Here is a 16950-nt window from a genome sequence, read left to right as displayed (position 1 = left end):
CCGATCTCAGCACATAAAAGGTCGGCAGTCCAGTGGTATATGGGCATTAAGCCCGGGTTTACATACGTGCGGCTCCATATATCGCTTTTGATTCGCACAGGAACCGCACCGCATTCCTGCACAAATCACATGCGATTTATGTGTGGTGCAATTGGAGCCATACATTTTGTATGGCTCTATTCGCACCACACCAAAAATGTGGAGGACCCTTTTTTGGGTCTGCAGTAGAATCGGATCGCATAGGTATTCACACCTATGCGATCCGATTCTTCACATCGCACCGCGTTTTGTGGACCGCTTTTGGGGTGTTGTTAACATAACACACACACCCGCAGCGGTTTGCATGAACGGGGAGCGATTCTGATGCGGTGCAGAATTCGCACTGAAACATCAGTGTGAACCAGGGCTAAAACTCACCCTTTTGCTACCCCACGTGGCGGTTGTCAAGAGTTGTGACCTAATAAGATTTTTATTGGTCACTCTATTTAAGGGTGCCTTCACACTTATGCGGTGCAGTTTTCGCGCACTGCAGGTGCAGTACAGTGTACTCGTGGGTTTGGTGCCGATTAGCTACACTTTGCTATAGACTTCCATTATAATCTGCATTTTTTGCGCTTACTGAAACCAAAAGTTCTGCATGCAGGATTTTTTAGGTGTGTTTTTAGAAAACACACTAAAACCACAGGACACAGGAAGTCTATGGCAAAGTGTGTCCAATCCACACAAAAATGGCGGGGGGGGGGGGTGTTTGATGGGGTACACTGCACTGTACAGGAGGAGCAGTAAAGTGGTACCAGATCAGCGTGGCTCTTGTTCTGCATGCAATCCATATACTTTCTGCTGAATAGGCTGGCATTTCCTAACAATGATCTACATCATTACCATGAATTTTGCCCTATAACCATTTGTAAACTGCAAGAAAAAAAAAAACAAAAAAAACACCCAAACACTTTTTTGCAATGTTTAAATTTATTAAAAATTATTTATTTAATGCTGCATACAGTATTTACAATTTCCACTCATTAAAAAAGATAATATAATTCATGAGTTTTTTTTCTTACTATAAAGAGATCATAAAAATAATGTGAAATATTAAAAAGAAAAATTACAACACGCGGCAACATGTTTTAAAGGGTCTTTCAGTGCGGTCCAGTGATAGTACTTACTGCTCAAGGAACAGATATGGAATATTGAGTCATTTGTAGATGGAAGGCTGCATTTGCATGGATGTTTAGCTACGCTGCAAATCCCAGCGGCACCAATCTTGTTCTTCTTACGGCTGGGACTGACATCTGTGTGCAGATAGCCTCAGCCACCAAGCCCGTACGGTGCAACGAATGGCTGTGCACACATGCATGAATAGCTGCGGCCACTGACAGCCTGTCATTGCACTGAATGGGCTCGGCGGCCGCAGTTATTCATGCATGTTCGCACAACCAGCGATTACTTGTGGCGATCTTGGCTGGACGCATTTTGTGCGCACAAAGACTTGGCGGCTGCAGCTATCCATACTCAGCTGTCCGTCCCAGCAGTAGGAATGAGTAGATTCTTGCTGCTGGGATTCTCAGTGTGGAAAAATACCCGTGCGAATGGAGCCTAATACTCTGTAATGGAGCTGTAGTGGACAAAAAATGGAAAATGTTTTAGATTAGTATCCATTTAGATTAATCATTATTATCCATAAATGCATTTTGGACAAAATAAAGCCTAAGTGCAAAAGCCTAGGAATAGTGACCCTTAAAGCTGAACTCCAGTGAAACTAAAAGTCCTCCTTTGCAGTAGGACTGAATATTAGGTAAAACCCCATTCACATTTTCACAGTGCGATTCTCACACGATTTTACATGTTGCAAAGGGCCCGCCCATTCACTTCGCACTTTTATCACCCAAAAAGAAGCTCCTGCTCCTCTTGCAGCCGAAAAGCTTCAAGCGATTTTCTGAGGTGTGGTTTGCTACAATTGTCAAGCAACAATTGCAGCAGAATTGCATTGCGTTTGGGGTGCCATTAAAGCCCAACTCCAGGCTCCTCCCAAGAAATTAAAAATCAGCACCTACAAATCCTGTAGTTGCTGACTTTTACTATAAGGACACTTACCTCTCCAGGTATCAAGCGATGTCCTCACCCGACTCTTCAATCAGTTTCAGGTGCAGGCACTGGCATTTTAAAGCCTTGCAGCTTCACAGCCAGTTTCATACTGCAAAGTGCCCAGAAGGATACGGGGAAATAGGGGCGGACTGACCATTTGGAAACTCGGGCACTGCCCGAGGGCCCGGGGTCAGTAGGGGGCCCCATGAGATGCCCCTGGTACCTTTTTCATAAGCTTTTTTGAGTTTGAGCAAGGACACAGGGGCCCCATGATCCCCTATTGCCCGGGGGCCCCATGAGTTGTCAGTCCGCCCCTGCGGGGAAAGGAGGGGAAGGCTAAACTTCCGGCTGAGATCGCTGTGGCGCAGCTGAACAGAAGTGGGAGAGGGTGTCAAAACCAGGTACCCGCTCCCCCTTTCCCCCCAAAAAAAACCAATTGTGGCAGTAGAGCAGGCATGTCCAAAGTCCGACCCGCGGGCCATTTACAGCCCGGGGGTCGGTTTAATACGGCCCTCCAACAGCCCTCCCTGCTCTGTGTAATGTGGCCCTCCCACGGCCCTCCCTTCTATGGCAGACAGTCTTCTGCTTGAGAGCAGAGGGCAGTGCGCATGCCTGACTGCGGCACGTTCTCCCTGGTCTGTGTAAATGCGGCTGTCGCACGGCCCTCCCTTCTGTGGCAGACAGTCTTCTGCTTGAGAGCAGTGCACATGCGTGACTGCGCCGCGCTGGGAGCGACAGAGGGCGGTGACGTCAGGGCCGGGCTTCCAGCGTGAAGTGTGTTTCTCTTCCCCTCCCGGCTGCCGAGCAGAGACTTCAGCTCCAGCTACCTTTTTCACCCTTCACATTAGTGCAGGTAAGTTTTTTTAAAATTTATTTTCAATACATTGTGAAAACTCAGATGTCAGTTGATCTTAATGTTACAAAATGAAAAGTATGTTGTTTACAATTAACTTGGCATAAAATAATTTATTTGCATTTAATTGTAATGGTTCAAAGAATGTTCGGAAAAATGTTCGGCCCTCCACCATGTTCACTTCATCCAATCTGGCCCTCTCTGAAAAAAAAGTTTGGACACCCCTGCAGTAGAGGAAGGGGGGATACAAACAAACCGAACTTCCCCTTTTGGGTGAAGATCCGCTTTAAGGATAATGCCACCCAAATGCGCATCGTGTGTTGTGCAGCGAATTGGAATCATGGCAATTCTGCCCGCAACCCCAAATCGCAAGATGTGAACAGGGCCTCAGGAAAAGTGCTCTTACTGTCCCCTAGACAGAGCATTAAACCCTTGCAGTGCAGGCACGGTCCCACTGCATGCGAGGACTTTTCATTCTCCAGGAGTTGAGCTATACAGCTTGTCTAAACTCACAACAAAAAAAACTGCAATATATTGCTGCTTACCAGTCTTTAGATTTGGTGCCTTCATTTGTTTTTTCTCCAGGCTTTACTCTTTTTTACTCTTTTTTTTTTTTTTCTTAAACCTAGTAATCCTGCCTTTCACTCCCCCACTATATCTCTGGTTGTCACACAGGCTGGATTCCAAACATCTACCTTTTTATCTCCATTACATGGCAGTTGATGGGATTAGTAGTTTACAAAATAAAAATAATTTTTTGCAGCTCACAGGAAGTGACAAGGACACTGCCTGTCTGGCAGGTATTTTCTGTATCTGCTAAAAAGGTTCTTGGTCTGAAAAAAAAAGATAAAGCTAATGCAGCCACCACATCTATGTACTGGGAAGCTCCAATGTATTACATTTTTATATCTATGTTTGGATAGGCTTTAAAAAGACACCAGTTTACTAAGCCAGCTTACTAGGCTGAGAGTAAAACTGGAAGGGTATTGGTTTAGTGTATTAGCTCTCGCCTGTCACAGTATACAGATGAGGAAAAACTGAAAAATTGATTAAAAGGAGACCTTCACTGAGAAAAACGTGAAGAATGCCATTGCTGAAGCCGTATCTGAAAATGTTAGTTGCCAAGTTTCATTACTTTCTGCTTTGCTGGCCTGGACCAAACAGGCACCGTGTTAAACTGCCGTGAAGTCAGAACATCTGATCCACATACTCGTTCTCAGCAATTGTTGAAACCACTGGATCAACATGACACTGCCAGACAACTAGCATTTTTAGAAGGGGGAATAAGCAGTGGCAGCACTGGTTTCTCTTAAAAAGGCAGGATTTACAAATATGAATTCATCATTCTTCATTACCATGAACATTAAATTAATTATCCACAGGGACGTGAAGTGCATCCCCATTTCACATCAATCTATACACAATTCATTTTCATACACTTACACGCCTTATAATGGCAGAGTATTGCTGTATACCTCTCTTCAAATAAATGGCTATGAGGGCAAGGATCTGATTGACTGTATGCTTAGCATAGAGGGTTTAATATTTCATCAAGGTATGACAAATATTATACTGCCCTTCACATTCAAAGCAGAAATTTAATCTTAGATTTTACCTTCTCTGGCTCCTCCTTTTCCCTCTCATCAACAAACCATTATACATTTTTAGTAAAAACTTTCCATTACATACTTATTGTTTTAGATCCGGTGACATCATTGTGTCTCTGTGCCTCTCTATGCAATGCAGGCAGATCATGGCTGATGGCAGAGGCCAGAAGGGTACTGTACATAGCTTTCTAAACTGCCTCAATGTCCCTCTCAAGAGATGAAAGCAGTGGGCTTAGAATGAGTTATGCAAATACTTTGATGGGTGGAGTGCAGGTGTGGGTATTCCTAGGCAGACCGTGTTTGCATGCAAACCAACCTAGGTGGTACCCACATATGATGCTGAGCCTCTATGGCTGAAATAACTGAAATCCAATGAATGAAAAGGGGTGGGCAAGGGACAGTTATGCTGGGGAGGGAAGCGCCATGACGTCCTCTAGCCTGGAAATGTGGAGGGATCTATGTAAATTGCTCTCTCATTTATAATGCACACTTAGAAAAGTTCAAAGATCAAAGGAAGCAATTTCAGTACTGGAGAGGAGCCTGTACAACTGTGCAACACTGAATGGAAGGCTGAAGTTCAGCTTTAAAGCAGAAATCTAGGCAAGCAGCAAACCTTTTTTGTTACCTTTGGATCAGGGGCAGACTGTTCATTTGGGAACTCGGGCACTGCCTGAGGGTCCGGGGTCAGTAGGGGGCCCCATGAGATGGATGCCCCTGGTACCTTTCATAGGCTTTTTTGGGTGTGGTTTGAGTGTGGGTGAGGACACAGGGGCACCATGATCCTCTATTGCCTGGGGGCCCCATGAGTTGTCAGTCCGCCCCTGCTTTGGATAGAGTAGGGAAGGTTCAAGACCACATTCAGTTTTTTCTTCTGTTTGCATCCCATCAGAGAGATTTCTCTTCACTACCTGCCCCAGAGACTCAATAGGAAAGCCCTCTAAGACTTCATTTAGACTCGTGGTTGAGCCATATTTTTTCCGCCTGCCCCCCCCCCCCTTAAGCCGAAATAGACTGTCGGACGGGGGTGTTTACATGCTTTGCTTCATGCCCATGGTAAAGTTTACCCAACATGTAGTGACACATTCTGCTCCTGCCAGGAGCCTCTGAAGCGCGATCCGAAAACAGGCGGGGCTTCACAGGAAAGGGACACACCTCTAAAACTACATTAAATCCCAGTTCACACTACTGCGGTGCGGGAAACTGCATGTGATTTAGATAGGAATCGCTCCGCATTCCAGTTCAAGTCACATGCGATTCTTTGCAGTGCAATTTGAGCCCTTTATGTATTGCGTAAATCACACCGCAAATCACACTGCACCCGCACTAAAGGTCTAGAAGCCCTTTTTTTTTTTCCAGCACTGGTATCGGATTGTATGGGTGTTCACACCCATGAAATCTGATTTAGGCAATTGCATTAAGTTTTTCGAACCGTTTTTGGGGTGTCATTAACTTAGCATAGACACCTGCAGCGGAATGCTATTGTGATACGGTGCAGTAAACGCACAGGAATTGCTGCGAATCCTGCACCACATCAGTGTGTCCATTCACACCAGGGGCAATTGGACTGCTTTGAGTGGCTATTCCAATGCAGTCCCACCACAAGACAAAGCACAATTTCTTGTCTCCGGTGTGACTGGTTCACTCTACTGTGTTGGGGTGGTGTGTGGGCGGCATGCATGAAAAAATTTTGCATAAGCATATGATGTCATACATCCCAGGAATCTCCAGGAGGGGTTTTCTCAGCTAAGCACACCCTCATCCCTGTGTGCCTGAGCTAAGGGCAGATCAATTCCAGGAAGTAAATGCTACATTAACCTGCCCTTACTCAAGATGGCCAGAAATGCTAGGGGGGTGTTTTTAAAAGCGATTTCTCAACAAAATAAAGCATGGAGACATGGATGGATGAGTTGGCTTTGAATAATAAAGAGGAATTAAATAGCTATTTTGTTTGTGGTGCTCAGATGTTCTGCTTTAATAAATGCATTAGCTACTCTTATATAATGTCTGCCTAGAGTTCAGCTTTAAACCTGTACCAAGAATAAAATGTATATGTTTGCCACCAGGGCAGTCAGAAAACCAGATCTGCATACTCCTTTAGGATTGGTTCTTTACCCCAGGTTCACACTTAAACGTTTTCCGCAGAGTTTTGCAGAAACGCAGTACAGTCCATGTAACATGATTTCCTATGGGACATGTTCATGCATGTTTTCACACTGTGCATTTTTTTGTAAAGGGTCAGGGACTTTGAGTGCAAAAAGTTGCGTTTGTGGTTCTATAGGACTTCAATGGAATCACTGTAGAAAAGCATGTAGTGCGTTTTAAATCTGCCTAGCAACAAGGAAAAAAAAAAAGAAAAAACAAAAAACGTGTTAAAAACACAGGTGCAAAAATACAAAACGCAATGCAGAAACGGCTCAAACACAACCTGCATAGGTGTGAACCTAGCCTTATAAAGGATTGAAGCCAGGGGATGAGCATGAATGCAGGTCTGAAGGTATGCAGCTGAATACCTACAGATCATAGGCACAGAATTAGGTGTAATCAACAGCACTACATTCACCTTGACCCAATATAGAGAATGGGTGTGAGTGGTTAGGGGATCACTGAGAATGGGTGCGAGTGGTTTAGGGAATCACTGAGAATGGGTGCGAGTGGTTTAGGGGATCACTGAGAATGGGTGCGAGTGGTTAGGGGATCACTGAGAATGGGTGCGAGTGGTTAGGGGATCACTGAGAATGGGTGCGAGTGGTTAGGGGATCACTGAGAATGGGTGCGAGTGGTTTAGGGGATCACTGAGAATGGGTGCGAGTGGTTTAGGGGATCACTGAGAATGGGTGCGAGTGGTTTAGGGGATCACTGAGAATGGGTGCGAGTGGTGAGGGGATCACTGAGAATGGGTGCGAGTGGTGAGGGGATCACTGAGAATGGGTGCGAGTGGTGAGGGGATCACTGAGAATGGGTGCGAGTGGTGAGGGGATCACTGAGAATGGGTGCGAGTGGTTAGGGGGATCACTGAGAATGGGTGCGAGTGGTTAGGGGGATCACTGAGAATGGGTGCGAGTGGTTAGGGGGATCACTGAGAATGGGTGCGAGTGGTTAGCGGATCACTGAGAATGGGTGCGAGTGGTTAGGGGATCACTGAGAATGGGTGCGAGTGGTGAGGGGATCACTGAGAATGGGTGCGAGTGATTAGGGGATCACTGAGAATGGGTGCGAGTGGTTAGGGGATCACTGAGAATGGGTGCGAGTGGTTAGGGGATCACTGAGAATGGGTGCGAGTGGTTAGGGGATCACTGAGAATGGGTGCGAGTGGTTAGGGGATCACTGAGAATGGGTGCGAGTGGTTAGGGGATCACTGAGAATGGGTGCGAGTGGTTAGGGGATCACTGAGAACGGGTGTGAGTGGTTGGGGAATCCCTGTTCTTTACAGTGCAGCTTCTGTTGCATTCTGGCAGGGCAGCAAACAGCCAGGAACTCAGCCCTAGGGCTAACAGCTTACATATACGCCCATTAAAGACATAAAAATGTCTCAGATATATGAATACGTGAGCAAATTATATCATACCGTATTGCTAAAGCCAAAATGTTTTTTACTTAGGTTGTATATAGTGGGGAAATGGTTGAATCCCTAGTGTCCAACTTGCAGCCCTCAGACTGCAGCAATCAGTAGTTGGAGTGTGAGCATGGATTTGTATTAGAGTACTAGCAAGATCTCTACTAGCCATGTGTAATATGTCACTAATCTCTCACGGTCTCCTGCACCATGTCTCTAACCAAACCTGTAGCAGGTCTCCAGTCTCCGACTACCATTTTGCTCTAGTGTGTACACCGTCTTCTCTAGAATTACCTACACTGGACATTACGTGCTTCCTTTGGTGAAGTAATGAGTCACAATCAGGGGCGGACTGACAACTCATGGGGCCCCCAGGCAATAGGGGATTATGGGGCCCGTGTCCTTGTCCAAACTCAAAAAAGCCTATGAAAAAGGTACCAGGGGCATCTCATGGGGCCCCCTACTGACCCTGGGCCCTCGGGCAGTGCCTGAGTTTCCAAATGGTCAGTCCGCCCCTGGTCACAACTGACATCCCTTTAAAGTTGTAAACCCTTACATATATCCAGTGAAGTGACAAGCCTAAGGTAATACACAGACATGAAACAAATCCTCCTCCATAGGTTGTACTTGTTAATCTGCAGCACTCTCTCCTCTATAGCCATTTAAAGCGCAGAATTTATATAACTTGTCTGAGCTTTTAGAAAGCAGGGGGTGGGAAGCTGAAGTTACACTCTGCAAATCTCAGTGAGAAGAGCTGAGAGCTGTTTGGAGGTAATGGACACCCCCCTTTCCCTTCACACAGCAACAGAGTTGAGACTGTCGATCACAGGCTGTGTGCTGGAGCTCCCTCCCCTGTCATTTTTTTAGCTCTAGGTGTCAGAAGTGACTCATACAGAGGAATGAGGCAGCAGACACTTAGCACTTTGGATTGAGACAAGTACACACTATAGAGGGACATAATGTACTTTGTTCATATTTCATGCCAAAGGTGTACAGCCACTTAGGGTGTGTGTATATATATATATATATATATATATATATATATATATATATATATATATTATTCCCCTTTTCCTGTGTGGTTACCAAGGCAGGACGTAAATCTCCTCAGCAGGGACAAAGACAGAAGAAAACCTAACACCTCCCACCTCTGTCCAAAAGTTAAAAAAAAAATGGTTTGGGCTATAGCTGGCCTCTGATATCCAGGGTAAAGTATCAATCATCACAATCACTTCAACATTCTAGCCTTTCATGTATAAAGAGGTTTACCAATACAATCCCCGGCATTTAATGGGGCCAGTCTGCTCTTTCAGTGCATCCTGCAGCGATATACAGGTCTTATTTATCCTGCTTAGGCTTGTTGTATATCAAGAAGTCTGAGATGTCATGCCAAATGTTGCTGTCATCATATAGATACATCATGGAGGACTGCAGCGAGGGCTGGAGAGTATGGCGGTGGTATTCAAACAGCCAGAGCACAATTCCCCACACCAGGGCTGAGAAAATAGGGAAGACATCATACTTGGGCTCCGGGATGATTCCCTTCTCCACTGCCAGCCGGGACAAGCCGAAGAGGATCCGAGACAACAAGTACATGTTTATCTGCAAGACACAGCAAAAGGGTGGGGGGAGGGGGGGTTAGATTTAATGCCACAGTCAAAGGGAAAAGCATTTGTGATTTTGGTCTACGACGTCATAAACGGCCATTTTCATCATAATTATGTTATTAATTTAATATTTAGACTCCCATTTATACTATATTAGGAGCTGAGTGCATTTCAACAAGTATTTTGCTGCATTTGCAAAGAGATAAAACATAGGGAAATGTGCATCAACTGCACAGAGATATAGTGCATCATTTTTTTTTTTGGCCAGACATAAAAATGGAGGGAGACAGTACAGTTACAATACAATTCAAGGGGAGAAAAAGCATGGTTGTCAGGCAGAGAAGTTGTCAAGGAAGTTTGATATCGGCCCAGAAGTCCAATGGATCACCGCATTCCACAAAAATTGTAGAAACTAGACAAATACAGTGAGCTTTAAAAGAGCAGAGGGACAGAGGAAGGGGAGAGAAGAGCCTAAAAAGGTGCTTTGCAGGGATTCAGACTTCCCCTCCCTTTCATCCACTGGGGCTGGATGAGTGAATCCAGTGAGAACACCATGGAAGAGGGCAGCTGGAGAGACAAAGTCAGATTCTTGAAGCCAGGTTTCAGTAACAGCAAGTAGGTTAAAGCGGAGGTACAGTCACAATATAAAAAGTCAGCAGCTACAAAAACTGTAGCTGCTGACTTTTAAAAGTCATCTGTCGCTCTATCCTGCAGTGTCCCCACTGCAGCTGGTTTCACCGGCTGTCCTCCTCTCTCCTCAGTGCCGGCATATTCAGCGTGGGCACCCAGCCGTGACAGCTTGCGGCTTCACAGCCAGGTGCCCACTGTTCATGCACTTTCTGAATGGTCCCGAAATCTTCTGGGACCTGTCACGTGTCCCAGAAGACTGGTGGGGGGGGTTGGACAACTTCCACTTCGGAATGCCTAGGTGAAAGTGGGAGCGTAACCTGTTAAAATCGGGTACCCGCTCCCCCAAGCCTTAAAGTGGAGCTTCCCCTTTTGGGTGGAGCTTTTTGTACAGTTAGAATGCATTACATATACTTGACTTTGCTCACATAGGCAATGTCATCACGCCAGTAAGCTCACTCCCCAGCATTCTTCATCAACATACTGCTGCCATCTGCTTTACATCTCTCAGCCTTTTGTGGGGCTGAAATATGTACATATCCACAATTCTGTTCTAACAGCCCCGTCATTTACAGACCTCCGCCATACTGTATAGCTTGCACACTATACAAAGTTCTGCTTCTTCCAGAGTTACTTCCCTGTGCTACAATGCTGAGTCCTAGTATGTGTATGTATGAATGTGATTTAGGGACCTTAGATTGTACGCCCCTTGAGGGTTAGGGACTGATGTGAATGTACAATATTTATGTAAAGCGCTGTGTAAATTGACAGCACTATATAAGTACCAGGGGCCAAGTTTATGGCCTCTTGACTGGCTGGCAGGGGATGACATCATCCAGTTCATGCACACAAGAGTCAGTCATTCCGGAATGGAGTGTGCCTGGAATGCATGCTGAGCTGCGCATGAACATTCACAACACAGTGTACATTCAATAGAAAATCATGAGCAGGCAGGTTAATGTGTATTACTGCAGAACAGACATAACTAATCCCTAATGTAATAAAGAGCTACCTGCTCACAGTTTTCTACAAGTTAGGTTTAGTTATTATAAACCTAGCCCCAGAAGACGTCTTGATGATGAAACGCGTCGGGAGGAGCCTCCCTCTGACGTCATTGCGCTGTTGGCCATCTTTGGAAGTGTTTTTCATTATTCCTAAGCCTGCAAGTAGGATTTTTATTTGCGCAAATAAAGGCTTATCAAACATATTGCACTATGAGAAGTATGCTTTATCTTCCGTGACACTATTTTGGTATCGTATTGAGGAGGATTCACTGATGTTGGTGGAGCTCACATCCTGATTTGCGAGGTTTGGGAGTTCTTTGATTCCGACATGGCATGGAAATCTGGATAACACCTTACAACGCAATGCTGGTAAACACTCCCTATAATTAAGGGTTCTGGCAAGCCTCCATTTATTCACATGGTGGTGGTGCACATATTGGCGAATAATTGGATGTAATAGGATTCACAGCAACAATATCACATCTGGAGATCAGCTTCACTATTGATTGTGGAGCTCTGTATCTACACAGACTGTCTTTTGTATAGGCTATACATGTCACTATTTATTTGTATTTTTTCACTAATTTGATCACTTTTCATAGGTACGAGTGATTTCACAATGAATATGTGTGGTTAAGTTTGTAACATTGTTATACAGATCGCAATATTTTATTTCTTATTAGTTATTTTAAGGCACACAGTAGACTGACAGACTGATTTTACTTGCCGACTGGAATTGCCCATCCATTGGGTTAGCCTTACCTGGCTATTGATGTGATTATTCTCTCCGAATACCACCCATCCGCCCACACAAGCTGCCAGGAAGGAATGGAACTGCCATTTGCTTCCATGTATTTTCTCCTGGGCTGTCAAGAGGCTCTTATATGTGAAGACGAAATAAGCAAGATTCCGCGAATGAGTGAATGTCGCCTGGAGGATGGCTTTCAGCTTGTCTATAAAACTAGGGAAACACAAGGTTAAGAATTAAAATTTGTTTTTTAAAAATAGCCAACGGCCTATTTACATTTGTTAGGTGTCTTAACCATTTGCCCTCCAGAGGATTTACCCTCTTCACTGACCAGACCATTTTTTACAATATGGCGCTGCGTTACTTTAACTGACAATTGCGCAGTCATGCAATGCTGCACCCAAATTAAATTTATGTCCTTTTTTTCCCCGCAAATGGAGCTTTCTTTCGGTCGTATTTGATCACCTCTGCATTTTTTAGCGCTATAAACAAAAAAAGACCGACAATTTTGAAAAAAAAAAATATATATATTTTTGACTTTTTGCTATAAAACATATCCAGTAAAAAAAAAATGTAAAAATAAAATTTATTAATAAAATTTAGGCCAAAATGTATTCGGATACATGTGTTTGCTAAAAAAACAAAAAAAACAACAATATATGTAAATTAATTGATTTATGTGAAAGTTATAGCGTCTACAAATGGCGATATATATACTGGAGTTTTTAAAAAGTAGGTGTATTTTATTGCAGAGGAAATATTGCATGTCTCTTCTAATATAAAGAACCTGCCTGCATTACCACCTCTTCGTGTCCGGCCGATAAACAGCTGGACGTTTATAAACATCACCCCGCATTCATTGCCTGTGCGCGCTCCCTGATCGCGGTACAGGACTTCTGTGTGAGGTCTCAATCATGTGATCACTGGTTGGCCAATCAGTGATCACATGAATAGTAGCAAACAAGATGTCACTTCCTGACATCACTGCTTACTACTTGTGAAATCTGTGAATGATCACAGAGGTCACATGGTACAACGCTATTCACAATGGCTTGAACCATGTGACAAGCTGTGACCAATCACAGCTCACACAGTATTTCTCAATGGCTGCAAGAATGCAGGCAGAGAAAATTATAAATTATTGCTTTTACATCCATTATGGGTGTAAAAGCAATCAGTGTAAAAAAAAAAAAAAAGAAATCATCAGCACCCCTCACAAATAGTACAGTGTCACTATGGTGACAATGTACTGCTAGAGTGACAGTATGTACAAAAAATTAAAAAAAAAACAAATAATATAAAAAAAAAATAAAAATGTGAAAACAAATGTTGAAAAATTATAATTTTTGGTTATCAACTAACTTGGGTTATTTTTTTTTTACTAAAAAGATAGATGAATACATTTTGGCCAAGAGTTATGAAGAAAGATTATTTATTTGCAAAATTTTATAAGAAAACCCTTTTTTTTTCCAAATTTGTGGTCTTTCATTTATATAGCAAAAAAATAAAAATCCCAGTGGTGAATAAATAACACCAAAATAAAGTTTTCTGTCTAAAAAAAAATGCTAAAAATTTCATATGAGTACAGTGTTGCATGACCACGCAATTGTCATTCAAAGTGTGATAGCACTGAAAGCTGAAAATTGGCCTGGACTGGAAGGGGGTGAAAGTGTCCGGACGTGAAGTGGTTAAGCTATCCATAGCTTGAATCTCCTCCTGAACAAGGGTGGCTCGGAAAAACTCAACTGAAAAATCAAAGGAACTGTGTGGAAAATTGTCAGCTGAACAGTGACTTCATCCAATCAGATGCAGTCACTGTTCGGGTATTCCAGTGGCAGCTGTTAGCATGGATAAAGGAATTGAATGATTTTCTCTTGTTCAGCCTGCAGGTTGAACAAGAAAAATGTAGCCATGTATTGCTAGCTGTAAAGAGCTTTAGTGGCTGAAGAATCCTACAAGTGTCAAGTACTCGATCCCTCGATGTGCTCAGTGATTTGATCTGCTGCTCTCTATGTCACTACTATGTCCTGTACTAATGTTGGGGCCAGCGAGAGGAACCACAGTGTGAAGACCAGAACACTGACACCCCTGGAAATGTTGAACACACTTATGCTAGCCATACACGGCTTAAATTTCTGCTGAATAGGTGAAAATACAAGCACTGGGTGGCCCTGCTAACACCCTCTGGCTCAACAGGCATTGACTGAGAAATTTAATGAGCCAGTCAGAAAAGAAGTTGGCCAAACAGTGCAAGATTTGTCCATCTGCACATTTTTTGTGTGAATGGAAGAGTTGAATGGTTTTCTCTAGTTTAGCCCATGGGCTGAAAGACAGAAAGCTAAAAGTGTATGGCCAGATTTACTCCAACCTCTGAGGGGCAAGTTAGAAGATTAGCGGATGAACCTGGTGGATTTATTCCACAGAGATAGTTCAGACACTTTGATAGATAAAGCCCACCTACAGTAACAGTTGCACACGTTCAATGCAGAAGCCACATTTCTGAATAAATTACCTTCCAGACTTAAACAGGAATGTCATCACCAGTGCATGCGGTGCCCGGATTTTAGCTCCATACCTGAAGAAAAAATTCATGACAATCATTATTTCAGCATTATTTCATTTACATCTAATCATCGTTACATCGCACCTGTATGGTTCAGGTGGCCGAAAAACACATATGCATTTTTGCCATGTTTCCAGGGCGTTTTTCACCTGACGTAACTGGAAAACAAAACTGCACATTTTCCCCATCCCATCCCCCAGTAGTAATGCCCCCTGTCCTCACACTGCCCCCCACCCCAGTGGTAGTGCTCCCTATCCCCACCCTCCCTCTCTCTCTCAGTGGTAGTGCCCCCTGTCCTCACACTGCCTCTCCCCCAGTGGTAGTGCGCCCTGTCCTCACACTGCCCCTCCCCCAATGGTAGTGCCCCCTGTCCTCACCCATCCTTCCCCCCCAGTGGTAGTGCCCCCTGTCCTCACACTGCCCCTCCCCCAGTGGTAGTGCCCCCTGTCCTTCCCCCTCCTTCCCCCAGTGAGAATAGGGTTGCCACCTCATCCCTTTAAAACCGAAGACATATTCAGTACACAGGTTCTGTGGCTAATTAAGGTGGTAATGGAACTCACTTCGTGCCTTATCTGCATTACATTAGCCCCAGATCCCGTGCAATGAATATGTGTTCGGTTTTAAAGGGATGAGGTGGCCACCCTAGTGGTAGTGCCCCCTGTCCTCACACTGCTCCATTCCGGAATCCTTTGATCACGGCTAGGGCGGCTCGGTATCTCTTCCTCCTCAGCAGCTGATTGACAGCCCGGATGACAGAGCTCGGTAACACGGCCCCAGCCATTCTGACAGCCAGAGAACCTTGACACTTCCGGGTTCTTAACCCACGTGCGTTCCACCGGCTTACCAAAGGTCACGTTCATCCTTTAAAATTCCCCGGAGAGCAACAGAGCTCACCGCATTCAGTTCCTCTTCCGGGATCTCTCACCTGGGTTCCGCAATTCACAGCCATTTCTGAGTTAGAATATAACATTGCAATAACAGTGCAGTTTCAATACCAGCGCAATACAATCCAATAGTTAAATGTACTAAAAAGTGGAGCTAAAAGAATTCGGGGTGTGTTTAGGAATGTAAATATTTTGGGGCTCGCTCACCAAGGCCTTGTTCACAACTTTCACGCCTGTCCTTTCCACACATGTTCCAGCGTCACAGAAAAACGCGTGACACGCTTGTGGTGCTATTATTTCTTCATGATGCCTCACATGCGATGTGTTTTTGTTGCAATTGTCATGTGACAAAACACGTGAAGATCGTAGCATGGCGCACACCACCAAATGCACCCGGCTTGGGGACAAAATTTGGGACATGACCTTCTGTGGTGCAACAAATGCACATAGGGTAGCCCATTCAAGGAACACACAGAAACGTGCAAATTCCAAGCAGAAACGCACATTCCCGCTACGTGACGTGTGAATGGGGCCCAAGGCATTCTAATACACACGTTCACACCTGATTTTCTCTTTTTTTCCAATGCAGCACACCACAATGCACAGCGGCACGTGTCGTGGTGCCCTGCAACCCATATGCTTCAGAGGTTTGAGTGTTTTTGGTTAAAATTATTATTATTATTATACAGTATTTATATAGCGCCAGTTTGCTCAGCGCTGTACATTATAATGGGAGACAATACATGAGACAATACAGTAACAATACAATAAAATACACCAGGGGTTCGAGGGCCCTGCTCCTTGGAGCTTACAATCTAGGAGGGAGGGGAGAGTGGTACAGGAGGAAATAGCTGTGGGGGATGGAGTGGTGGGGAGAGCGGAGGAGATCAGCAGTTAGGTGAGGGCGGGGTAGGCTTCTCTGAAGAGATGGGTTTTCAGGGTGCGCCTAAAGGTGAGGAGGGTAGGTGACAGTCTGTTGGATTGGGGTAGTGAGTTTCAGAGGATGGGGGAAGTCCTGGAGAAGTCCTGCAGTCGGGTGTGGGAGGTGGAGACCAGGGAGCTAGAAAGTAGGAGGTCTTGTGAGGAGCGAAGATTACGGGTTGGGTGGTAGATGGATATCAGGTCGGTGATGTAGTTTGGGGCAGTGTTATGAACAGCTTTGCACGTCAGTGTTAGTATTTTGAATTTTATGCGTTGGGCAATCGGAAGCCAGTGGAGGGATTGGCAGAGGGGGGTGGCGGATACGGAGCGGTTAGTAAGGTGGATGAGTCTGGCCGCAGAATTCAGGATAGACTGAAGCGGTGATAGCCTGTGTTGGGGTAGGCCGGCGAGGAGGGAGTTACAGTAGTCAAGTCGTGATATAATGAGGGAGTGAATGAGTTGCTTTTTAGTTTCTGGAGTTAGGAACGGACGTATTTT

General features: G+C 44.7%; 1 protein-coding gene across 1 annotated transcript; it reads right to left on the bottom strand.

Moving 5' to 3' along the window:
• Window positions 1-950: 950 nt before the first annotated feature.
• On the bottom strand, window positions 951-15480 carry PXMP4 (peroxisomal membrane protein 4). The gene is made up of 4 exons (XM_089673228.1): window positions 15316-15480; window positions 14597-14659; window positions 12099-12297; window positions 951-9700 (listed from the first exon to the last, which is right to left on the bottom strand). The coding sequence occupies exons 1-4, from the start codon at window positions 15426-15428 to the stop codon at window positions 9437-9439; spliced, it is 639 nt and encodes a 212-aa protein (XP_089529354.1). The 5' UTR covers window positions 15429-15480; the 3' UTR covers window positions 951-9436.
• Between the last annotated feature and the right edge of the window lie 1470 nt (window positions 15481-16950).

Source organism: Staurois parvus, unplaced genomic scaffold, assembly GCF_062004578.1.
Source record: "Staurois parvus isolate SC_StPar_1 unplaced genomic scaffold, SC_StPar_1.0 ptg000137l, whole genome shotgun sequence".
Taxonomy (NCBI): Eukaryota; Metazoa; Chordata; class Amphibia; order Anura; family Ranidae; genus Staurois; species Staurois parvus.
The sequence above is the reverse complement of the archived record's forward strand: the minus strand, read 5'-3'. Positions and strand labels throughout refer to the sequence as shown.

What these genes read in the sequence shown, in the direction of transcription:
- PXMP4 (XM_089673228.1), bottom strand. Translation starts at nt 15,428, where the DNA reads ATGGCTGGGGCCGTGTTACCGAGCTCTGTCATCCGGGCTGTCAATCAG. An exon ending in TTCCTGTTTAAGTCTGGAAG is followed by an intron (nt 12,298 to 14,596) that starts GTAATTTATTCA and finishes GTGTTTCCCTAG; the next exon opens with TTTTATAGACAAGCTGAAAG. An exon ending in ATAATCACATCAATAGCCAG is followed by an intron (nt 9,701 to 12,098) that starts GTAAGGCTAACC and finishes TGTGTCTTGCAG; the next exon opens with ATAAACATGTACTTGTTGTC.